Source organism: Squalius cephalus (genome assembly GCF_949319135.1).
Source record: "Squalius cephalus genome assembly, chromosome: 6".
NCBI lineage: Eukaryota > Metazoa > Chordata > Actinopteri > Cypriniformes > Leuciscidae > Squalius > Squalius cephalus.
The window spans coordinates 15,868,909-15,893,715 of NC_137127.1; the positions used below are offsets into that span (position 1 = coordinate 15,868,909).

The 24,807-nt window shown below is 41.2% G+C and overlaps 1 protein-coding gene across 9 annotated transcripts in view; it reads right to left on the minus strand.

The window, feature by feature from the left end:
* pclob (piccolo presynaptic cytomatrix protein b) overlaps nt 1–24,807 on the minus strand; it is a 103,826-nt gene that overhangs the window by 19,221 nt on the left and 59,798 nt on the right. For 5 of the 9 annotated variants that reach the window (XR_013821477.1, XR_013821478.1, XM_079873783.1 and 2 more), the window contains exons 17-26: nt 18,303–24,681; nt 16,228–17,957; nt 9,948–12,081; nt 7,571–7,597; nt 5,579–5,667; nt 4,430–4,508; nt 4,084–4,209; nt 2,242–2,350; nt 1,026–1,093; nt 294–505 (exon numbers count right to left, since the gene is read on the minus strand). Coding sequence is in view for 5 of the 9 variants with exons in the window: in XM_079873783.1 (XP_079729909.1) it covers nt 294–505; nt 1,026–1,093; nt 2,242–2,350; nt 4,084–4,209; nt 4,430–4,508; nt 5,579–5,667; nt 7,571–7,597; nt 9,948–12,081; nt 16,228–17,957; nt 18,303–24,681 (10,953 nt within the window). In the remaining 4 variants the exon portion in view is untranslated. The remainder of the gene's footprint in view (nt 1–293; nt 506–1,025; nt 1,094–2,241; nt 2,351–4,083; nt 4,210–4,429; nt 4,509–5,578; nt 5,668–7,570; nt 7,598–9,947; nt 12,082–16,227; nt 17,958–18,302; nt 24,682–24,807) is intronic. The other 4 variants (XR_013821476.1, XM_079873784.1, XM_079873782.1 and 1 more) reach the window with 3 other exon arrangements.

Below are 24,807 nucleotides of genomic sequence, written 5' to 3' on the forward strand. Positions count from 1 at the left end.
GGTCAGAATTCTAGCTGATAGACAGGTGTTCAAATACTTATTTGCAGCTGTATCATACAAATAAATAGTTAAAAAATCATATATTGTGATTTCTGGATGTTTTTTTAGATTATGTCTCTCACAGTGGACATGCACCTACGATGACAATTTCAGACCCCTCCATGATTTCCAAGTGAGAGAACTTGCAAAATAGCAGGGTGTTCAAATACTTATTTTCCTCACTGTATATTCTTCATATACAGGAACAGGCACATGCAGATGCACCTTCCTGCACACATTTCCACATACAGTACCTTGCTACCATGGCGCTTCTTGTTGACGGAAGGGGACCCGGGTTGTCCAGGGCTAGGGACGCCACTGGAAGCAGCAGATCCGGTGCCAGAGTGCAAGTGTCCCGCTCTCTCCAGAGCAGACAGCACTGAGACAGGAGCCTGCTGCTGGGACACCTTCTGCAACTCTGCAGCCAGCTGCTTTGGGTCTACACCTGGAGAGCGCTGACGCTCACCTACAACACACACACACACACACACACACACACACACACACACACACACACACACACACACACACACACACCAGCTATAACACAAAACTAACCCTTTTTAACCTACTGATTGATACAAACACCTTTTCCACGGTCAGGAGTGCAAGAAGACTCATAACCCAGGGTTAAAATAAGTGCTAAGGAAAGCTGTAGGAAAGGAAGTCCCAACTTCCAGGCCTTGTCTTTTTTCATGCATGGCATGCATGCATATTAGCTAGAACTGGATCTGAAAATGTCTCTTTTAACCTGCTTAAGAGGCTAAATTTTGAAATCACTGAAATATATTATTGAAACTTAAACTTAGCCACGGTTTTTGTTTTCGATTTAGTCTTTCCCCATTCAAGTATATTGGAGCCTATGCATGGCAAAGATGATTGCAGAGTGGACTCATTTACCTTAAAGGAAGTTAGTATGAAAAGCTTATTAAAGGCATCAAGACAAGTAAGTATGAAGGGAAGAATGAAATGTTAGAGACACTCACCAGCTCTCTGCTGAGTATGGAGCTCCAATTGTTGTGGGTGCTCTGCGCTGGAGAGCATGTTTAGGTCCCTAAAAAGAAGTCAATTTAACAACTGTATTAGCATATTGGCTTAAAGACCACAGTCACTGTATTGTAGAACATATTTGATAGTTAAATCAGCATAACATCAATTGTTAAAATGGCACAACCTGCAACTGAAAATTTCTTCCAAGTGTCTTACAGTACATGAATAATTGTGTGAAACTATATGCCCTTACAAAAAAAGGACTGCACTACCATGGTGCAGTGAGGGTCTCAGGTGGTAACCATGGTACTTTGATATAATATATTCATCCACCATGATATATGAATAGCCTACATATTGGCCTATGTTAATGATTATTCGATTAAATACATGTAATCGAATTTTGCTTGGACTAAGGATTTGATATTTGAGTGGCATTTGTCTAATGGTTATACTATGTATTGTGAGAGTAGAGTGTGAATTAGAGGTGCTGTTGAGTGTACAAAGCTACTTAGGTAGTTGCATGGTATTTTGTAATTGATAAATATTCAGATTGTGATTATTGATTGATTGTATTGTCTAATTTGTCTTGTGTTTTAGTTGTTTCTGTTGCTGCTGTAACACCTTAACCTGTTAGCCAGCAACCCCACTTTTGAAAAATCCCCAGAAATGGCATACCCAAACTAAAACATACAGTTCATGAACCCTTTGCACTAAAAGCACAAGTATGATCTCATTTGAAAGCCGACACTTGGCAGTTTATTGTAAATTTAGAATTAAGTATTGTCAATATGATTTTTTTTTTTATAAATAGCTTCAAAGTTTTGTGAAGTTATTAGAAATGTATTTTTATGAAATATCTTCATGAAAATAAAATTGAAGTTGGTTTGCATCACAGTTCATCCAAAAACGAAAATTTTGTCACTTACCCTCAAGTGTTTGGTTACCAAAATTCTTAAAAATATATTATCTTGTGTTCAACAGAAGAAAGAAACTCATACAGGTTTGGAACAACTTGAGAGTAAGTAAATGACAAAATTTTCATTTTTGGGGTGACCTATCCCTTTCATTTCTCCTTGGGGATCAATAAAGGAAGTCTAAGTCTAATTTATTTTAATTAATTAATATACACATGGCATTTACATAGTACCTTTTTGTCAATGTGGTGGACTAGACTGAGACTTGAACATTGAATACATCATTGTAACTTACAGGCGCACACATATTTCTGCCTCTCCATACTGCTGACCCATAATGCTTTGCACCTCTTCATATGTCTTTCCCAGCAGAGAGATTCCATTCCACTCCATAACCTGCATTCCTGAGGAACACAACACATGCCATTAGGAACAGTGAGTGCAATACATTTATTATGCTAGAATAGTAAAAACAGATACTCACAGTCTGTCTTGACCAAAAGTAAACATTATTTGCCAGAAGATTGTTATGGAAACTATTAAGAAGAGATGTTGTTTATAAAAGTCACCTACAGTAAGTTTACTTTTAAAAGCCTCAAATTGAGAGCCAAAGTTGGGTTTAGTGATTCACTAAAAAAGTGAAGGCGCTGTAAATTGGGGAAACATGTCAAAAACTATTATGATAGATTCACACACAGATAGACAGGAAATGTGTGCTTTTGTGATTCCTGAGGGGAAATTCAGGAAAAGCACTGAATTACCTACAAACATAAAAAACATGCACACTTATTCAATAGCATGCTTCCCTAAGCACTCCACTCACTACAAGAAAACAGTCCTGCAGCATCAGGGACTGAAACAAGTGCAGAGGTGAGAGGAAATTTTAAAGAATCACTGCAAACTGAAGCCCACTTCAAGCCAAACCCCCGGCACTTACACAAATGAAAGCGAGTCTTCAGATAGGTCTTTTGCATACGGAGCGCTTCAGCGGCTGATAACAACAGGACATCATTAAAATGTCTGTTCATCTCTACACAATCAATCCCTTCAATTTCCACTCAAAAATCTCTCAAATGTTCAGCAAGTATGTCAGTCATATCTCCATATTACTCTGCAAGATTACCCCTAGGCCAAAATCATCAATTCAGCTTTGAAGTATCGAAATTATTAATGCTTGATTTGGAATCAAATTCGGTTCATTTGCTGAAAATATTGTGAGCTTTATAAAAGTGAGCATTCAAAATCATATTTAAAAATGCTTTAATGTTAGAAAATACGTAATGTTTTGCATCATATCGCAACATATAGGAATATATGGTTGAAACTTACTCCTTAAAATTGTTAAAAGATTAATCCTTATTTAGCCAGTGCAGTGTGTTACTGATATAAGATCCCTGCTGTATGCACTACAATCACACATACTTTGTGGTTCTATGTTGAAGTGCATGGAAATGAGTATGCATTGTGCAATTGTGCGTGCATTCAATTCTTGGCCCAAACAATAATATCGCTACTGCTATCAGCTATTAAATCTGCTCTCTAGCACTTTTTCCACTGTGGCAGCAGATATTATTATATTGTATCAAGGGAAATGCATACTTAAGATAGAGAACAGATGCTTGTGTAATCTACCAGCAGATTGGTGCTTGCATATTTCAGGCATGAAACAAATAAAATATAAAAGTTTTAACACTATAAAGGAAAAATGCATTTTCTAAAATCACAAGTTATGAAAGAGTACAAATCAAACAAGAAAAAACATGTTCAGGAAGTTGAGCTATACTCTCAGAGGAGTTCATCCAAATTGACAAAGCATGCTGAGCCAGCAGTGTCAACAAGGAGAGCAATCATACTGCAACAGTGTCCCCGTTAAAATGAGAAATGGCTTCCCAAATTAGGCACTTATTGCTTTGAAAGACTACTGAATGCTTAAAATAAATGAATGAATGTGCTGACGCTTGCTTATTTTAAACACCTTTTAACATATGAATAAAAGAAGCATGTACATAAACTTTTTTCTATAAATAGAATTTGCTTATCTGTTTATTGCACGTCTTTCGCTTCATTAACCCCTGAATGTCTGTAAGAGAATTTAACTTGCTAATGTTTTTGGACAGAATAATATAGAAGTTCTTACCTTCAACAACTTTTCCCGTTTGCTCGGCACATCCTCCTGCTGAAACCTTGGCGATGTAGGCTCCGATCTCTCCGTTGGTCCCTGGAATCTCTTTTCCGCCCACAACTCTGATTCCCAGCCCTCTCCCTGAAATCACAAGGGTTCAGTTTAACTGATAAATGGCTTAGTAATTGGATCCTAATCAGAGCATCTCAGTATCATTTTAAATGTGATCTCTTCACCAATACATCATCCACGAGGTAGATTACAATTGTTGTTTTGTTCTTCCTTCCAGTAATTTAGTTTGCAGGCCTAATTAACTACTTTTAGCTGTGTATCTTTTTGAGTAATTGCTGCGAAAACATACCTGAGATGCTGTGGTCCTTGGGGTCCCGTTGCAGTTTGATATGAGTGTGTGGAAAGGGGTAATAGCTGCCTTTTATCTGCTACAACGAAAACACAATATAGAAGCAAATGATTAAACAATTCCTGGAGCTCTAACAGAGCTTTTGCAATAACTATGTGCCTGCAGATGTGGTTTGGTGTTCTTTTAAAGATGAGTACAGTGTGTCCATGTGTTTGCATGGTAAGTGTGGTTGAAGTAGGACATGTTCCTGGAATAACATTCCTAATAACCAATCAGATTGTAGGGTCAGCTTTACGGTGAGTGTTGCAGCTTAACCCTCTGGTGTTCTTAGGTTATTTTTGACCAAAAAACTTTACGTTTTGAATTGTAAGAATTTTTTACTTCATCGGATTGGTACGAAACTTGGTAAAGGTTTTGGCACTTGCTATGTGAACACACACAAAAAAAAATAAAAAATCATGGACATGATTCAAAAAGGTTAAATGGTCCTGAAAAAAATAGTCACATATGTGCTCCTCACAGTCAAAAATAAAAACTTGGAAAACTTTTGGTACTGCGGCCAAACAAAATCTTACTGAAAGCTTATTTTTTGAGATCAAACTTGTTTAGATGTATGGCTTTCATTTTCTTGCAGTTTTACGTGCTTTTTAAATATGTTTTTGTGCATTTTTGATTACAATAAACGTAAAATTCTGTAACTTTTTCTCACTTCAGCAATAATCTGCCAAGTGTCGTCTTTGAAAAGAGATCAAAGTCTGTGCTCTAAAGCATTCAAGATTTATGACAGTTTAAGTTGGAAATTTAATTTTCAGGTCTATGCTTAAAAAGTGAATAAATGAATTATAAATACAGTGTAAATATAATTTAGTATACCATGAAATACTAAATATTAAATAAAAAACATTATCAAACTAAAATATAGTACATTCATTTAATTGAAATAAAATTATAACAATTCTGTCATTTTTGACCGACACGAGGAGAGCACTAGACAGCATTGTTATCGACTTGTAATTGTAAAGATTTTAAGTCAATAAAAAATAGTTATGATTAAAACCATGTTGTTGTTTTTTTGATAGGTATGTTGTTCCACGACCAACAAAAAGCCCCCAGGAACACATCCCAAACACTCTGTGGGTGCCACTTTACCTGTCTTCTGTCTGGCCCGGCTTCTGGTCCACCACGTCCCTGGCAGGGTTTGTCAAACCAGTCAGTCTCTTCATGCTGAAGGTGATATGCTAGAAGACAGGAAGAAAGCAGCCACTGTACCATCACAAGTGACAAAACTGGGGCATGTGTCCCACTCCACCACTTTTCTCCCAGACAACCATCCCTTCACAACCCCCAGTTGGGGACACTTCTTTGCTAGAGTGTTTGAACTGACAGCTTGATGGATTTAGGTTAGGGCTTCTAAGAAAAACATCTATGTTTCAAAAGGGTTGGACATTATCTTCCATTCCATCTCAAATCAAGAGAGTTTATTTAGATAAATGCTAAATGTTGTTAATTAGCCTGTCCCCAGGGAAAGCAGTGACAGAGGATGGTGAGGGCAGGAAAAGCAATGATCTGGGACATATTTCGGGCATGCACACATGAACATGCATGCTGTGTCCCTTCAGGACCGGTCTACATGTCATGCGTCGAGAATTTGATAGAAAACTGCTGTGGGTCTGAACCACAGCAGATATACGCACATACACACACCATCATACAACAGTGTAATGATGAGATGCCTTACCATATGTCTGATGATAAATACAGTTTATGTTAGCACTATCTCTAGCACACTAGTAAGACTACAAGTAAACCACTACTCAAACCAAACAAAACCACAGCTTATGTTCTATAAAACCAGACTTTCATGATGCTAAAATGCAATTGACTTAGTTCAAACTTTAATCAGCACCCTCAAAAAACATTTTCTAATTCAGTGTTTTCATCTTGTTTTTCAGTCAAATTTTTAAAACATTCTTAAAGACAAATATAGTTGAGACGCAAAATTGTGTCAGATAAGACTGAGATAAGATACGCACAAATTGTATAAAATTTTGTTAGATTCATGCTTAAAATAATGGGTAAGAAAATGAATTCAATGTTGTTCTAAGATCTGCTATTTTGGCTCTCAACTAAATTTATCTTTTGTTTTAAGAATATTTAGAATGTTTAATGTAAGAATGTTTAATATCATAGAAAAAAAAAAGACAAAAATACTGAATAAGACATGGATTTTGCAGTGCCCTTGGTCTCACCTACAGAGTTGCACTGGTAATTAGTCTAGCATCCTATGAGACTGTATATACGTAGGTCTACTGCTGTTTTTTTCCAGCTTCCATTTCAGGTAGTCTAGCACTTTCTTCAAAGACACTGGGAATTCCTAGAATAATTCATAACTCAAGCTAGGGCAGACATGTCAGCACATACCTAAAATAGATCAGACGAGCAATATCTTCTGTTTTGTTTACTGGGTATTTTGCACAACCTGCAGGTGCTTTTATTACAAAACTGTGTAAGCGGATAATTTTTTTATTCATGAGGCAGCACTATAGTATGCCACAAATCATAATTTATCTCCTTATAGAGTGAGAAGAAAAAGGACAACCAGATCTGTCTGCAAGAGTTTTGCAATGAATAGCTTGATGTGCTGTCCTTCTGCAAGGAAATGTCACCTTAAATCAACAGTGCATTCACTTTATAACCCAAATTGGAACCATTGACCATGGCACAAACCAATAGCTTATAGAAAACTGTCATTCTGGCCAACACACTATCAAAAGGACACATCAATCTAATGACTTTTTTCCTGCACCATCAAAACAGCAATTCCATTACATTAGTGATATTTTGGTGGAGCAAGATAAAGGTCGATAGAGTGACATTTCCTAATTAACCTACCCTGTTCTAGGATACTTCCACTATGGTATGCACACATATTTACTTGTGTATGTAGACATGTATGTGCCCTGGTTGATATGATCAGGTTATGTAAGAGAGACCTTGAGGAAGTGCAGTGAGAATGAACACCAGGATGGGTCTGAGGTGCACCACTGAGAAATGCCCACCATTCAAGACTAAAGTATGGCACGCATGAAAGTAGGTTTATGCTTAATGATATTTTGAAGGTTGCTGAACAGCAGTTCTCACCTTTCACATTCCAGCTAGGACCTCCAGCTGTAGTGCAAACATTGCATTTCAGAGAATTCATAGTAAAATTAGCCTTAAAACAGAGCTATGTTGTGCCAATAAAAATATACTGTTATATTTGCAGTGCAGGTGGATAACTTGTACTATTTTAAATATCTAATACATGCAATAATCTAATTTTCTACAATATCTAAATAACACACCATTGTAATCTATATTTTACTCTAGAGAGCCTTTTAAAAGCTATTTTAGTTAACATTAACAATACCTATACAGCATTTATTAATCTTAGTTAATGTTAATTTCAACATTTACTAATAATTTAAATTAAAAGTTGTATTTGTTAACATTAGTTAATGCACTATAAACAAACATGAACAAACAATGGAATTTTATTAACTAACATTAAAAAAGATTAAGAAATACTGTAACAAATGTATTGCTCATTGTTAGTTCATACATTAACTAATGTTAACAAATGGCCTTATTGTAAAGTGTTAACAAATTATTTGTTTAGTAACACCAGCAGTACTAGTCTTAATGGGATGATCCAGGTTCAAAACTAACTAAGCTCCATTGACAGCATCAACGGTATATTTGCAATTACCACACAAAATACATTTCATCAAAGCAAAATGGGTGGCTTAAAAACAGCAGTTATTTTTGATTTCTGCTTGTTTATACAAACTGAGACTACTGAAAGTTTTTGAACCTGGAACGTTCCTTTGACTGTGAACATAAGCAAGCTAAATAGGCTGTTTCAGAAACACAAACCATTTCTGATACTCTCACAACAGAGCATGGGGTCACATCTGTGCAAACCCAGCAGAGCATTAAGTGTTGTAAACCAACATATATTCACAATTTGCACTCAGTTTATACCAGCTTTACACCTGGCTTATGTTAAACCTTCCAAACAGCTTGACGTTCAACACAATATCACAATCTAGAGGGGATTTTAAAATGTTTCTCAATATGTTGTCTTATTGGCATTGAGACCCCCGTGACAGCTTAAAGATTAAAAATGTGTTTTACAGGGGGAAAAAAATTAATTAAACATTATATTCATTAACCAAACCATTTGTGTAAATTGCCAATAAGAAAGACCTTCAAAACAATTCAATACCAGGGTGATTTTAAATTTCAATCCTTGCTTAATGTTCACTTAAGTATAAAGACCAAAATGTATACAAAAAACACAGAAAGAGAATGAATAGTATATTTACTGAAAATATATTAATCTTCATGTAACATGCAAGATGTTTTTAAATTCCCATTTATAAGCCATGCAAAAAACTGTAATAGCAAAAATTTATTGAGAATGAAAATTGGAAACACACCCATGACAGACATTACATGACATAAATAAGAAAACTGTAAAACAGGCGAGTAAAAAGTAGTATATATGGAGGTGATGAAAAACTAAGCTCCAATTAATGTATGTTATAGACAGATAAACTTCCTTTAACCCTCATTTAATTTACAACTTTATCTCATCACATGTCAACAGCACAAATTTGTCTATATTAGTTTCCACAAGGGAAGCAAAGGGAAGGATATACATTCACTACATTAATTTTCCCACTTGCATTTCTGCAACCTGACATATTCTGGATTAATGAAAACGAGACAAACTAAACCAGGTACTCCCATGAATATAACATTTGAGACTTCTTTTGTCTTAAAAAGAAAGAAGATGAAAGTTTAATTATGATTAAAATAAATGGTTCACTATCCCAAAGCTGCCGGAAAGATATAGAGGGAGAATTTATATTTATAGTTATATTTAGAAGTGTTTTCCCCTATATGAAAAATTATCATAAAAATTATATTTATATAATTAAAAACAGACAAAAATAGTGCCCTCTTAAGATAACCAGTAACTAAATAATTCTGACAGAAATATAGGATGCTGTAACTCCATAGATAGAAAGCAGAGCAGTTTCCTCATCAACTTGAGCACTGCGATAAATAAGAGGCACTGAATGCACAGTATAATTAATTAAAATAGCTGAATTAATAGTTTTCAAGATCTCCAAAATTGTTTCTCCTCTTATATGTATATGACAAAGCAAAAGTGGTAAAGGAAACAAGTTCCTTTTTGCATGCAAATAGGCATGCTTTTATACATAAAAATATATACTATGTATACATACAGTATGAAGGTGAAGATTCTAATTTAAGAGTATGACATGCAAATGCAACACCCAGCAAATTCTAATTGTAAAAATGTAAATCTAAAAAAATATGAAAAACGTAAAGGAAAAACGTAACAATTGAATTTACACACAGATATAAATAATGCATTCAGAGCCATACAAAAGATGATATCAACAGAAGCTGGGATTAAAGATAACATATCTCATAACAAATTTACCTTCACTATCTGACATGGCCCCCTGAAGGTCATCCTTTATAAAGGCAATGTCTCGTTCATAGCCACTTGTCCTGGACTCCTCTCTCATGTGCTGTTGGACTTCTGGAAGAGAGTGACTGGAGCCAAACTGGTCCCTTGAGTCTGCTGAGATGGGTGGGAGTGGGCCTGCAGATGCTCTGGCCATACCCATGGGCTGACCAACAGGACTCAATGGACTCTCTTCTTCTGAGTTTTGTGCAACAATGGGAATCCGACCCCTGCTCTGACTAATTGGCAGACTTGTTGGTTTAGCCCTAGATACAAACTGTGAATCCAAGCCCTCACCCTCTGTTTTCAGGCGTAGTGAGGAGTTTGATAAGTCTCTTTTGATAGATAGGTCCAGTCCATATACAGAGGAAGGCCTAGAGGAAGGTCTTGACCGAGTGCCGCTGGGATAGGTGCCATCATCGTGGAGGGAAGACCTTATGGTAGGTCCAAGGTTGAGAGATTGGCCAAAGTTGAGTGACTGAGCCAGGTTAGGATTAAGAGCTGAACCCAAATATTTCTGTTGCTCCACTAGGTTCTTCCTAAGACCAAATGTGATCTCATCCTGCAGGAGCCTTGCCCTGGCAGACAGTCCACCAACTGATGAGCTGGCTGAGGCCAAAAAGCTGCTGTAGTCTAGTTCAAGGTCCCTGCTCTCTTGAATAGGTGAAAACTTTATTTTAGGGTCAATTAGAGCTTTTTTATTCTTTAACTGTTTTTGGTAAAGAACTGAGGCAGGCAGTTGCTTGGCAGCCTGCTTTTCTAAAGTTAGTCTCCCAATGCTGTATTTTTCAGCTTTAGGGAAATGTCTAAAACTAGTGTCAGAGTGCAGGTAGTGAGGCAGACCGGTAAGCTGTTCAAGGCTATCTGTACCTCGTCTGAATTCCTGCTTAATTTGCTGTTTCAACATCTTCAATTCATATGGCTCCTCCATGGACTCCTCGTCAGCTTTACCATACGAATGCAGTCGGGAAGCAGCCTGAAGAGGAGCAAGAAAGTCTGCCACATCTGCTGTTCGACGAACATCAGCAGTCCGGAGAAGTCTGTCCGCTTTGCTGATATCCTTATCTGCGATACTGAAGCTTGAACTTAGGCCTGCTGAGCTCTTTGTGAGTTCACCAATGTCATCAATCAGGACATAGTTCCTGGCATTGTGATGGTCGAGGTCTGCATAGAAGGACTCAGCTGATATGCTGGACATGGGGCTGCTGGCCATGCTGGCTCTCTCTTCCAGGCCCATCCTCAGATCAAGGCTACTGTATTTACCACCGAGGTGGGACACTCCATAGACACTCTCTGTGGATGTAGGGACAATTAGGAGGGGCTGGTTGCGTACAACCTCATAGTTTGTCGTAATCTTTGGCTCTAAGTCAGACAAAGTAGTCTGACGGGGTTTCTGTTGCATCAGAAGGAGTGAGGAATGGTCATAGCCAGTCTGCTGGGACTGCTGATTGAGTGAGGGCACTGATGAGTAGATGGATTGGTAGGGGGACACCTGCTGATGGAAAAGAGACTGCTGCTGGTATAACGTTTGCTGAGGATACTGACTTGTTTGGGATGCATATTGATAATGGGAGTATGGGCTTGTAAGTTGTGCATACTGGGACTCAGCCTCAGTCTGTGGTGGGATGAACTGGTTAAACTCTGACTGTGGGGCAGTCCGTGGCCGTTCTAGTCCATGACCATTACCTCGTGCCTCTCTGATGTTGCTGACCTCACTATCTGACATGTAGTCTCGCTCTTCTGCCACTCCTTGTAAGTAGGCTCTCTCCCTCTTCTCTCTCTCTTTCAGTAAAGCCTCTTTCCTTCGATTTATACCCATCTCCAGATATCTCAATTTAGCATCTATCTCTTTCTCCTCCTCATCAAGTTCTGCCTGTATCTTACGAAGTTTTGAGGACTCACGTTCAACTAAATCCAGCTCCTTGTCTATGTCTTGGAGGATTTTGGCCCGTGCCATAGTGGTGTTCCTGCACATTCGCCTTCTGGCAGAAGCAGTGGTGTACTCAGACAGGCCAATGATGGTATCTTCTTCCGGTGGTGGATGAGGTAGTGTGCGTTTTACTTTCTTCTGAGTGCCAACTGGTGTGCCACTCTGAGAACCTTTGCTCTGTAGATAAAAAAAAAAAAAAAACAGAAAGAGAAAGAAAAACAAGCAAATGATAGGCAATATATCCCAGATAGCAAGGTGACACTGATATAATGTTGAGTTTTGATCTAAACCATAATTTTATCTGAGATTGACATTTCAATGCTTAAAGTGTGTTGGATCAGCATTGACATTTTGATGAAAGCCGAAAGCACACATGGGTGGAGACAGTGACATTGAACTAACAGTGATTTGTAATTGACCAATCAAGATCATGCAGGTATGTATCTGTAGGTGTTCCCCCAGTGGGGCATTTTCAAACCATGATGGCCATTTTCAACCGGTTTACCCGATTTGCTCTAATTCACTGGGGGTTTGATGATTTTAGCAAGTCTGTTGAAAAATGGTTGAAAAACATCCATTGTAGTTTGAAAATGAAAAATCGAAAATTTTGGTTCCCTTTCAGTTCGGTCACGTTCGACGTAGTTGGATGTACCGTACTGATTGGGATCACACTTAGGGAGCCTGTCATCTTCGAGTATTGAAAAAACGAGCCAATGCACATTGGCGTGCGAGATTTGCATCTTGCGCTCCTCCCCGCAGCGTGGGTATAAACACGGAAGTGGATGCACGCACCACTTGTCTTTTGTTTCGGAGCCGATCGATTGATGTCTCTGAAGAGTTTTGGAGTGTTTTCTAACAACGAGCAAGTGTGTCGGTGCTTCTTCTGGAAGTCTCTCCCGGTGCTGGTGTGTACAGCGCAAGTGCAGCGGTGATCGCGAGCCCTCTGAGCTCTCAACTGCTGTTTTAACAGCATTCTTTCTGTGTGTTTGTTCTGACGGTGGTTAGAGGCCGAAGAGGGTGAGTGCTTCACTGAAACAGACTGCACCATCTCCTGTCAGTGTTGCCGCGGCCATTCCCTGTGTGCTCCGGCACTGGTTGAGAGGGCTATTTCCTGAAAGAGCAACACGGGTGTATCTGCTTCTTTTTCAAGATGCCATTCCACCCGTGCGTTTCTGGATGTGGTCATCCCCTGTCCCCAGCTGACAGTCACAATAATTGCATCATGTGTTTGGGCTTACAGCACGCTGAAGCAGCTTTTGTGGATAGTTCATGTTCCCATTGAAGGAACATGACTATCTCTGTGTTAAGATCTAGGGCCCTATCTTGCACCCAGCGCAATTGACTTTGTACACAGACGCATGTATCATTCCTATTTTGCACCCGCGCACAGCGGACTTTTCCCTCCACAGACGCACGTCGGTTAACTAAGAAATACACTTGCGCTCCCCGGGGCTGTTCAGCGCAAAGAGGAGGCGTGTTCCGGCGCAAACGTTCCCTGGTGCTATTTTGCAAGTTTAGAAAACAATTCTGCCACTGACGGAAAAAAACTAGTTTAAAGTCAGTGGCGCGTTGCGCATGTTATTCATATGCTATTTTAAGGGCGCATGCTTGGCCATAAACAATGTACAGTAGAGTGTGCACAACGCAAATACACTTTGATTCTCTCATCTACACAGAAGCAGCGGTTTTCATTTTTGCAAATCATACATTATTACGATAGATAGGTAGATAGATAGATAGATAGATAGACAGTTTATTATAAAAGCATACATCTAGCTTACACATTTACCCAAATTATCATACGCCTGTTTAACTGAAGTTAATTTGGGTGTGTTTCTCCATCCCCAACGTCCCTGACGAGAACATCGGTCTCCTCGGCTGTGAACTGCTCCTGGCGCGCGCCTGGCAAATCCGCCGTTATAATAGGAATCCGCTATAGAACAAGCGCGCCTGCTCTTAAAGGGAATGTGAGATGACGCTCTGATTGGTTTATTTCACGTTACGCCCAAACCACACCTATGAATAATGAAGCTACTTCAGACCAACCCATTTTAGATTTGCGTCAGGCGCAAGAGTCATTTATCCCGCCGGTATAATAGCAACAGCGCCCAAGACCCGCCCACAAAGTTACTTGCGTTTTGCGCTTGATACTTGCGTTTCAGATCGTTAAAATAGGGCCCCTAGACTCGCTTTCATTCGTGAAAGTGGAGTCCCCATTTCCATGCCCCGCCCTAGCGTCCCCTCTGGCCAATCCCAGGGGAGACCTACTGCGCCGTGTGGGATGGGTGATCTGAGGATCACAGTGAGGGCGTCCCCACCCGGTAACCAGTCCCCGTGGGCCCCTCACTCCTCTGTGGCACCGCAGCGGGTGGAGCTCCCTGTGAAATGTGCTGGTCCCTCTGTAGTGGACCGACCAGCCATTTCGTTCAGGGCTCCTCCTGAGGACAGGATGTCGACCGCTGCATCGGAAGGGGAGCTGGACTCTGGAGATGATGATTCGGCTGTGCTGCCTCCTTCTGGGAGAGTAGCATTGCCCGAATTGGATCCAGAAATGTCAGCTATGCTGAAACGGGCCACCGAGTCGGTCGGGCTCGCGTGAAACCTCCACCGTGTCCCGAACCGTCACAGTTGGATGATTGGTTTCTGGTCCTCAGCCCGCCGCCCCAGTGCCATTCTTTCCCGAGGTGCATGAGAAGGTTACTAGGTTGTGGACGGCACCTTTTTCTGCCAGAAACCGCCTTAGTACCTCCTCCCCCTCACTTCCCTTGACGGAGGAGCGGCGAAGGGCTATGAGGCTATCCCTACAGTGGAGCGGTCTGTCGCGATGCAGCTGTGTCTGGCGACCGCTACCTCCTGGAAGGGTGATCCTCGTCTCCCCTCTCGGGCCAGTAAGTTCTCGTCCATTCTCACAGGCAAGGCTTACAAAGCCTGTGGGCAAGCCGCTTCCTCCCTGCATGCCATGGCGTTGCTGCAGTTCCACCAGGCCAAAGCACTCATGGACATGCACAAGGGTAGTCCAGACCGTGAGCTCATGGATCAGCTACGCACCTCAACCGACTTTGCCCTCTGGGATATACGAAGGTTGCGGCTTGCGCAGTCGGTCTGGCGATGTCCACCTTAGTGGTCTATGAGCGCCATCTCTGGCTCAACCTGGCCGATATGAGGGAGACCGACAAGTCTCTGTTCCTGGACTCCCCCATTTCCCAGGTTGGGCTCTTCGGCAACGTGGTGGAGAACTTCGCCCAACAGTTCTCCGCCGCCCAGAAGCAGACGGAGGCCATCCGGCACATCCTGCCCCAGCGGCCCGCTGCTGCCTCCACCCGTCCACCGGTGGCAGATCCTCCGACTGCTCATCGCTGAAGGTGTCCCCCTGCCGCCGCTCCCGCTAGGACACAGCAGCAGCCTTCACCCAGGCCTTAGCATGGAGCCGGCCGCAGACAGGGCGCCCAGCCCGAGACTAACCCCCTCTCCCCCTATACCCACTTGGGATTTATCTCTGGTGCTGATGGCACCACAGAGACCTCCCTGTAAAGTCCTGTCTGTAAAAACAGTTCTTCTGCTTGCTTTGGCCTCTATCAAGAGTGTCTTTCCCTTGACAGAGCCTGCTCTGCCGTCTCTGACCGGTGTTGTCTCCCCCTTGCTATAGGCCGGAGACACCTCAGTGACATTCCATATGTTGTACTGCCCGTAAACGCCCAGTCCATATGTGTAACCTCCACATGATACCTCCCTACGGGCAGGATGAGGCTTCCGCAGTGTCTCCCTTTCCGCCGAAAGGGACTGACATTACTATTGATCCTTTTTGTTAAATTTCAATATTGATTCAACATCGGTGGAGTAGAATCAATCATAGTGTAACGTTGATTCATTGACATTACCATTGATTATTTCTGTTAAATTTCAATATTGATTCAACATCGGTGATGTAGAATCAATCACAGTGTAACATTTATTCAACAATATTACTATTGATTATTTGGGTTAATTTTAATATTGATTCAACATCTGTGATGTAGAATCAATCATAGTGTAATGTTGATTCAGTGGCATTACCATTGATGTTTTTGTTGAAATGTCCACAATTTTTTCAACATTAATTGCGGGTGCAAAAGTGATATTGAACCAACATCACTTTGTAACGTTGATTCAATGCAATTAGCATTGACGCATCAACATTGGCTCAAGCTTGTTTCAATGATTGCTTGCTATCTGGGTATACCGTATACAGCATGGTAACTTGGTATGTAACGCAATGATTAGGAGAGGAAAATAAAACAAATACTGTATATGAAGAGTAAATCAGTTTTAAAGTGCAGTACTTACTGAATAGGTGTCTGAGTACTGGTACATCATTCTGTCCTCAGTTGTCGGAATGAGTGACTTGGGGTCAGACAGAGATCGTTGTGAGGCCCTTAATGATCTTGGACTACTGAGAAGCCTTGATGAATCAACAGTAAGCATCTTCTGTGAGCTTTTCCCAGGGGACACTGGTGAAACTGGGGAGCATAATACCTTTGGAGATTTGGTAACCAACAAGCTTCCAACATCATCAGCTGTCAGGTGTGTGTTAACACTTATTACAGCAGGGGTTTGACATATTTTATCTCTGTCTGATGTAATATCTGAATCGCTTTCTGTTTGACCGTCTCTGTGTAAATCTACCTTTGTGTCTACCTGAGCACGAACAGGGGATCTCCTAATTGTCCCTGAATGCTCTGTCTGTACCGAAATCTCAGCTACAGTCTGAATTGCAATACTTGAAACCTTGGAGCTTTTACCCTTCTCTCCATCAACATATCTACTGGAACGAGACCTGCGTCTGCTCCGAATGGGGACGTCCCACTCATCCTGATCTTCATCATCAGTTTGCACACAGCTATCTACACTTCTCCTACTTCTTCTCCTTCTACCAGAAGGAATCTTTTCAACACCATCTTCATCATCTGTTTGAACACCACTCTCAACCAATTTCTTACCACTTAACTCTACACTTTGCTCTTGCTTGGCTGTATCTGGCAGGTTTGTGGATAACTGCAACTTGTCCTTTGTCTGTGCACTCATTGATACAGGAGTGTTTGAATTATACTGTGTAAAAGCCCCAGAAGTTGTTAGCCAGTTTTGACCTGATCTAGAGTCATGGGTGGACACTGCAGATGACATTGAGTTGTCATCCTTCACTGGCCAGTACTGCCCATTATCTCCCCCAGAATATTTTGAGTCAAGAATAATGTCTGAGCTCATGGGTGGTGAAATACCCTCACTTGGCCTAAACCCATATGGGTGTATCTTTTGCTCTTCTAGTTGTTGCTGGAGTTGCTGCTGTAATCGATGGATTTGCTCTAACTGAAGTTGCTGCTGTGCAAAGGTTTCTTGTTGAAGAATCAGATGGGCTTTGCGTTCCTCTTCTTTCTGCATTAGAAGTTGCTGCTTCATGTTCTGAAGCTCCTCCAGCTCCCTCTGAACAATGATTTGCTCTTGTTCACGGTAACGCTGTATCTCGTGCCTCTCCCATTCAAGCTCTTCAGCTAGACACAGCTGCTTCAACTTCTCTAATTGTAAAAACTCATGTTCAGCCTTGTACTGTTGGCTCTTGCTGTCATCTAAATCAAGGAAATTTGGTGATACCAGTGTATCCAGGGAGGCTGCTATTGCCTCAAGTGTAGCATCTGAGTAGAGTTCAGGGAAGGCAGTCAATGAGGGAAGGAGACTGGCTAATGCAGAAGGTAGGATATCATTTGCTATATCAGATTGTGGGAATATTGATTGGTCTGTGCCTGTGGTGTTTACAAATCCATATGGAGCAGGCTGATTTTGAAGAGCTGAAAATGGTTCCGTAGTATCAGTCAGACTATTGTACATTGTGCTAAATATTGAACCTGGTTGGGTAGTAATTGCATACGTCGAGGGAACGGGTGCAGCAACAGATGAGTAAACAATGCCATTTGTCGATCTTAGCAAACTGTTAACGCCAAACAATGTTCCTTGAGAATATGGAGTAGTGGTGATCCCGGTAAATTCCAAAGTGCCTTTCTTTGAGAAGTCTAAGGCCTCTTCTGTTATGTTGAGAAAAAAAAAAAAAAATAGCAGAAGCATCAGCATCTAAATGGATAATTTATCTGTATCATGCAGCATTAATTAACTATAAAATGGAAGCCAAAGAGCATGCACATTTCTTGTCAGAGTCATCAGATTAGCAGGATGCAAACCCAAAACACTGAGGGACAACACGAAGGCAAATGCATGCATCTGTTTAAAAAAAAAGGAACAGAAGAATACAAGAATGAAAATCAAGACATTCAGAGAGTAAACAACAGAAAAAATAAGGGACATAACCAATAAAAATTACATTTCTCAACTTTAACATACAAAAAAAGATACAAGTGCACTGCAATACTGACCTGTTGACATTTTAGCTGATGTCAAATCTATAGCCCCCTCAGATGCCCCATTCTGATAGGTGAAGCCATTCTTTCTTTCATACCCAAAGAGCCCAGTTTCTCTAAAATTACTGTTTGATATCGAAGCCTTCATGGTACTGAGATCTTCAATGACAGGTGTTGTGGCAATATTAATTTGATAGCCAATTTGATTGTCTGGTTGTGTGATCACAGGTGGCTGTGTTCTGCAGCTTCCTGTGAAAGGAAGCCTGTAAATTACATCACAGCAAACAGTTTGTCTTCCAGACGTAAGATCAACTGGTGTACCATCATCTTCCACAACAGTTGTAATCACTCCAGAAGATGAGGACAAAGCAACCATGGTTTTCATTGTCTTAGAAGTGGTGAGGTCTACAGGTCCAACTGCTAATGGCTCTGTATGCATTGGCATACCAGCAGTGGCATTTACAGGAACAGGCATTAGAGGAGAAGATGTGCTTGCAACAGCTCTGTATGACAGATTAATAGGAATCTCTGCACTGGTTGTTGGCTTAGGTTGAGAATGCACAGGTCTGTACACTATCTGTGCAAGTGGCTCAAATGGATTGTATGCGGTAAGTGGAAGTGGCACTGAAGCAGCATTTCCCAGGTCCAGAGGCTTATCAACTGTGTTATTGTTGTAGGCAATTGTAGCTGTGCAAGTGACAATTGTTATGCTATCAGTAACAACAGAGAGTGTTGTAGTAGGGATTATTTCAGCACTTAGATTCACAATTTCTGGCTGTACAGCAGTTGCCTGTCGTCCACTTGATTCACTTGACAAGGAAGACCTACTTGAATCTGGGGCTGTCAGATCCATCCCTTGATCAGTCATTGTAACATTGACTTTAAAAGTAGTAAGATCTATAACATCACCAGGGTAGTGTATTTTTCCATTCTGTTTGGGCTTAGAATGGACTTCTGGCTGGACTGTGACTGTAGCAATCACAGGTTCAGGTATTGGTTCGACAGGAATCCTCTCCTGGACAACTGACACAGTTGTTCTTTGCACTTCAGTTGTGACAACTTGGGTAACAATATTAGGCAATGTGTCAGGATGCTGCTCAGTTGTTGAGATTGCAGAGTAGACTTGGCTCATGCTTGATATAACTTTATCTTGTCCATGTATTTCTTGACTCTCAATAGATTTCGTAAATTGGGTAAATGTGACTGGTAATGGTGGCACAGCTATTGCAGAAGTCACTAATTGAGTTTCTTGTTTTTGCTCATAAACTGTTTGCTGCTCTTGAAGCTGTTTTATTGGAACTGGTGAGGGATCCGGCTGTTTTATAGGAGCTGGTGAGGGATCCACGTCAGTCAATGCCTCTTCTGAAGCCGAGACTATTAGTACTTCTTCCATATCCAAACCAGGAATGTCTTCATTCTGAGCTGGGATTGGAATCTGCGTTATTGTTATTGGTACAGAATATGTTGTTAGTATTTGTTGCATCTCAAGTTCTTGTCGTAAATCACTCACTGTATGCTGAGCAACAGACTCAGCAGAAACTCCTGACACTGGGGTTAAGGCTACTGGTACCTCTGCTGATGGTTTTGATGTATTCACCACTGAGGCTGAAGGCATGGGAAGATTAGAACCCATGGAAGGTGTGGTATACAGCATTGCTGGATAGGAAATTGGTTCCATGGCAATGGGAGGTGGTGGAGCTGCTGCAACTGCAACAGGTGCTGCCGAAATCATAGCAGCAGATGCCATTACAACTGGTGGTGCATCATGTGATGTTATATTCACAGATGGGAAGTGCACTGTATTCTCCATTGAGACATGAGAAACAATATTCGTAGTCTGTGCTACTTCTGATGATGCCACTACAAGAGGTACTGAAACCGATGTTTGTACAGAAGCAAGTGGCATCTCTGGAACTGTTACACAAGGCGCTGTAATACTTTGTGTTGAATGTACAGCTGGAGAGATATAATGAGTCTCCATTGTGACTGAAGCAAAGTCAGGTGCCATCACCACACAGGGCGCTGCAGCATTTAAAGCTGAGATAGCCTTTGGTCGGGCTGCTACAATTTGTGCTGAAATTAATGACACGGGTACATCCACTACGGCTGGAGCAAACACTCTTGGAGCATCATATGGAACCTGCTGCCTGGGACTTGGCAGTGATGATCTTCCCATATGTGCTTGAGTTGTAATGCCCTCCACAGGTGATCCTGGTTCTGAGGGTAATGTTATCACCACATATGTTTCAAGAGTTCTAGCAAATCTGGGTGACAAGGGCGATTTTGGTGATGAAGCACTGTGCTTGGTCTCTACAGGGGCAGCCAAACTTAGTGACAATGCATTTGGAGGTTCTCTTGTTCTTGGTAAAGTTGCAGCACGAACTGCTTGAACAACTACTGGTTCGGGGGTAACCGGTGGCTTTACGCTCTCTCTTGATCTGTGACTAAATACCAGTCCTGGGGGAATACAGACAGGTCTGGGAGGAACCGGGGGTGGTGATTTGTGTGTTGGGGTCACAGGTGTCATTACAGTCATGTTGGTTATATTTGCTGGGGGTTCAGGTAGAGTTACTTTAACTGACGAGGGCGTTGGAACAGTTTTTTGCTGCTTAAAATCAGCCTTAGGCAATGTCCTATATGGCAGTTCTGGTGGTGAAGCTGTGGGAGGTGGTGGAAATGAAATCACTGGTCTATCTGTTCTTTCTTGAGACACATGAGGTTTTGCAGATGTCATACAAGGTGGAACTGTTGAATCAATGATGGAACTTGATACTGTGGCTGGATAAGTAAAAGGAGAAACACTAACAATAACAGGATGGCCTCTCCCATCTTCAGTAGTTGTTTTACCCACCACATTTTCAAGATTTGGCAGTCTGACAGCAACTTGATCTTCCTGTGTCTGTACATCAGGATAAATGATTTGTGAAACTGATTGTTGTGAAGAAATCGCATCATCTGATAATTTTTTCTGCAGTATTTCTGCCATCCTTGGCTGAATATCAGCCAGTATAGACTGAACTGGTTGGTAGGTTGTAGCTCCAAAAGCAACAGTTGTAGTAATAGTAGGAGAAACAACAGAGACTGTCTTTTCAGCAATTTCCTCTCTATGATCTGTTGGAGGTGTAATAGAGAATGCTTGGCCTAATGTGGGTGCCATGTCTGATCTGGTTTTCACTGGTCTCTGAATAGGAATTTGAATAGAAACACTGGCCGGTGACTGAGTGCCTCTTGCTAAAGCAGGTATAGTGGTACAGGCAGATGGTAGTGTGGCCACTTGTTCAACAACTGAGCTGGTTTGCTCTGTAGAGAGAACATTTGCTGGTATTGAGGCTGATACCAAAGTTGGAACAGAAATAGGTGCTTGATCAACTGCTGAAACTGTTGCTGGAAGTGGGGCATAGGTTTGAGAAGATACTGGACAAGTCACAGAGATTGACTGTGATTGAGATGTGACCAGGTCAGGCATTTGGGCAACAATTGGGGTAGTTGTAGGAATCTGATTCTTGAGTGCAGTGAATGGCAATGTAGGCTCTGAAACTGAAGTTTGTTCTAGAACGGGATGCTCTAATGCAGGGGGCACACGATCTGGCATTTGAACAACAACATAAGTTTCTATTAAATGTGCTTCTTGAGATTGAACAATATGTGTAGCAACAGTAGATGTAGGGGTTTTCACATGCTCTACATTTGGATGAGTTATTGGTGCAACAGTTTGTTTGTCTGTAGTGGCTGATTTGACAACTGAAGTTGGTTCATGTATTACACCAGCCAAAGGTTTTTTAGCTGAATCCAGTGTATGGGAAAAAACCCTATCTGGAGTAGGGACTGTTTCCTGTGTAGACTTTGGTATAACTGTTGATTTTGGAGCCAGGTTTGGTTTTGGACCTAGTGTTGGCTTTGCAACTAGAACTTTAGAAGTTTCAGTCGAAGTGCCAGCATTTTCTGAGACATGTGGTGAGGCTGGAATGTCTGATGAAGGGGATCCAATAATCTGTGTGGACGATGCAATAGGAGCAGTTGCAAGTGAAACGTACGTTGTGGCTTGCTCTGACACAAAGTCCGGCATGTGAATTACAACTGGGGCAGAAACATCAGCATCACTGGGGCTAGCTGGAGTAGATGTCTGGTCAGAAACTGGAGAGGATGATGACGGTACTGCTGAAAGTTCTATATTTGAATCTGGGGATGAGACTGCTGGGGATGTCGGTGGAGACAGTGGTGATATTGCTGATGTTTCCACAACATTTTTTGATGAAGGAACTTCACAGATTACAGAAATTGGAACAGACTCAAATGATTCTTCTGGGGCTTGAGGTTGCTCTTCACTTTGAGAAATATCACTTGGCTCAGATGACATTTTTTCTTGTGTGACACTGTCCTCCTCTTCAACTTCCTCTTCACCAGAGGAGCACTGGGTGATCTTTAAGTCAGGAATTGGATATAAAGCTTTATACACAGATACATCCTGAGTAGATGTTGACTCTGTAATGTAAGGCTCCAAAATGCACTCAATAGGTTCAGTAAGGTTGTCTTCTTCCCCACTTGAAGGGATGAGTATCACCTCGGGAGAATCATATGATGACTCAGACACAGTCAGAGGTGAGACAGGAGACACAGGAGTTGATTGTGTTGGACTTGTTCCTGGTGTTAAAACATCTTTTTGTGTTTTCAGTAGCTCTTCATAGGCATCATCTGTTTGCAACAGTGGCTTTGCATTTTTATCTGAAGTAAGCGCATCATTTCCAGAAATAGTCACATAACAAGTGTCACTGGCATAAAGTGGCAAGGATGTGTCGACCTTTGATGCATGCGTTTGCTGAGCCTCCTCTTCTTTTTGCGAGATCTTGTTCCTTTTATGCATCATTTCCTCATAAGCCTCATCTGGTGTCATAAGTATCCTGACCGACTCATGCTCAGACATCTTTCTGAAATCTTGCTCATGGGTGACTTTACCAAAAGCTGTTGCAGCCTGGTCTTTTTCCTCAACTAAAGTTTCATAAGCATAGTCCTCTATTAACATGCCTCCATATAATGGTTCAATATCAGGTGGTGTGCATTTCTCTGATGTTTTGTATTCCTGTGCTTTCTGCATCATTTCCTCATATACCTCTTCAGCACTCTTTAATGGATTCTCTGCAGCATCATGTGTTTCAGATGATAATGTTCTGTATTCTGCATTCTCTGGTTCAGATTCAACACTAGGTGAAAATTCAGAGGAGGAGGACTTGTGTTCCTCCATCCCTGCAACCAGCTGTAGTTTATCAGGTTTAGTCAAATGATCACGCCTCCTTTGCATGCCCAGATCATCTCTTTCTGTCTTTAATTTTTTGGGGACCTTTCTTAACTGCTGCTGATCACCACGTTCATCTTCCTGCGCCATCTGTTGATCACCCTCCTCACGTAACCCATCTTCCTCAGACGAGTCCTCTACAGTGGGAAGAGCCTGGCCGTGTGGTCTGTGTTTTGCCTTTCTTTGCTGTTTACTCTCTGCTCTTGCCTTTTTATCACTTGGGCTGCTGTCACTGTCTTCATCAATAGAAGACACAGAAGTAGGAGAAGCTGTTCCTGGCGTAATGCTGGATACCTGAACACTGGAAGACCCATCACCCTTGGACAAGTCTTCGATCAGACTCTCATACTCCTCTGTGGTCTGTCTAATAGAAGTTTTTTGTGTAATGGCAACAGCTGTGTCAGTAGTTGTGATATTCTCATTGTAATTTGACTCATCTATTTTCATTATGGATTCTTCCAATACTTCTGAAACAGGGATGACTTGGGCAACTTGATCATCTTGGTAATGAGAAGACAGGCTGATATCAGAAATCTCCTCAGGTTCTACAGTAAGTTTCTTTAGGGCATGTTTATGCTTTACGGAATCATAAGATTTTTCGGCCTCTCTGGTTTCCTGCTGTGTTTGTTGCTCTTCTCTGACTTGGTTTTCATCATCAGATGGTAAGTTCTCATCTTCACCCATATGCATAAGTTGTCTTCTTATGAACTCTTCATCATCTCCAGAATTTGAACTGTCTAGTTTGTAGTCCTCACTGCTGGAGGAAGCAGGCATCACTCTTCTTCTCTGTATCTGAGGGGAGTGTTCGCTCTCACTGCTGTCCTCATGGTATTGTTTTACACTATCATGTGCTCTAACAGGTAAGAGTTTTGTAGCAGTTTCTTTTATGGCCATTTCACTGACTCTCTGTATCTCCTTAAGCTCTTCCTCAGCTGAGCTGTATGATTCTATCGAAACTGGCATGATGTCCTTTCTTTGTTGCTCTTTAACATCTGCTTTTAAGGTGTCTACTTTAGAAATCTCTGAAAGATTGCTATCCATTTGTATTACAACATCTTCTTGTTGTCCATTCTTTGCAGAATGAGTGTATGTATCCTCTTTAACCTGCGTATAATGAAGAAAAAAATATTAAAGTAACGCCAAAAACATGAAATTACTACTGTCGTTGTTTCCTTTAAACAAACATTTTTCATAAAAAAGCAATACTATTTAATATAATATAAACAAATA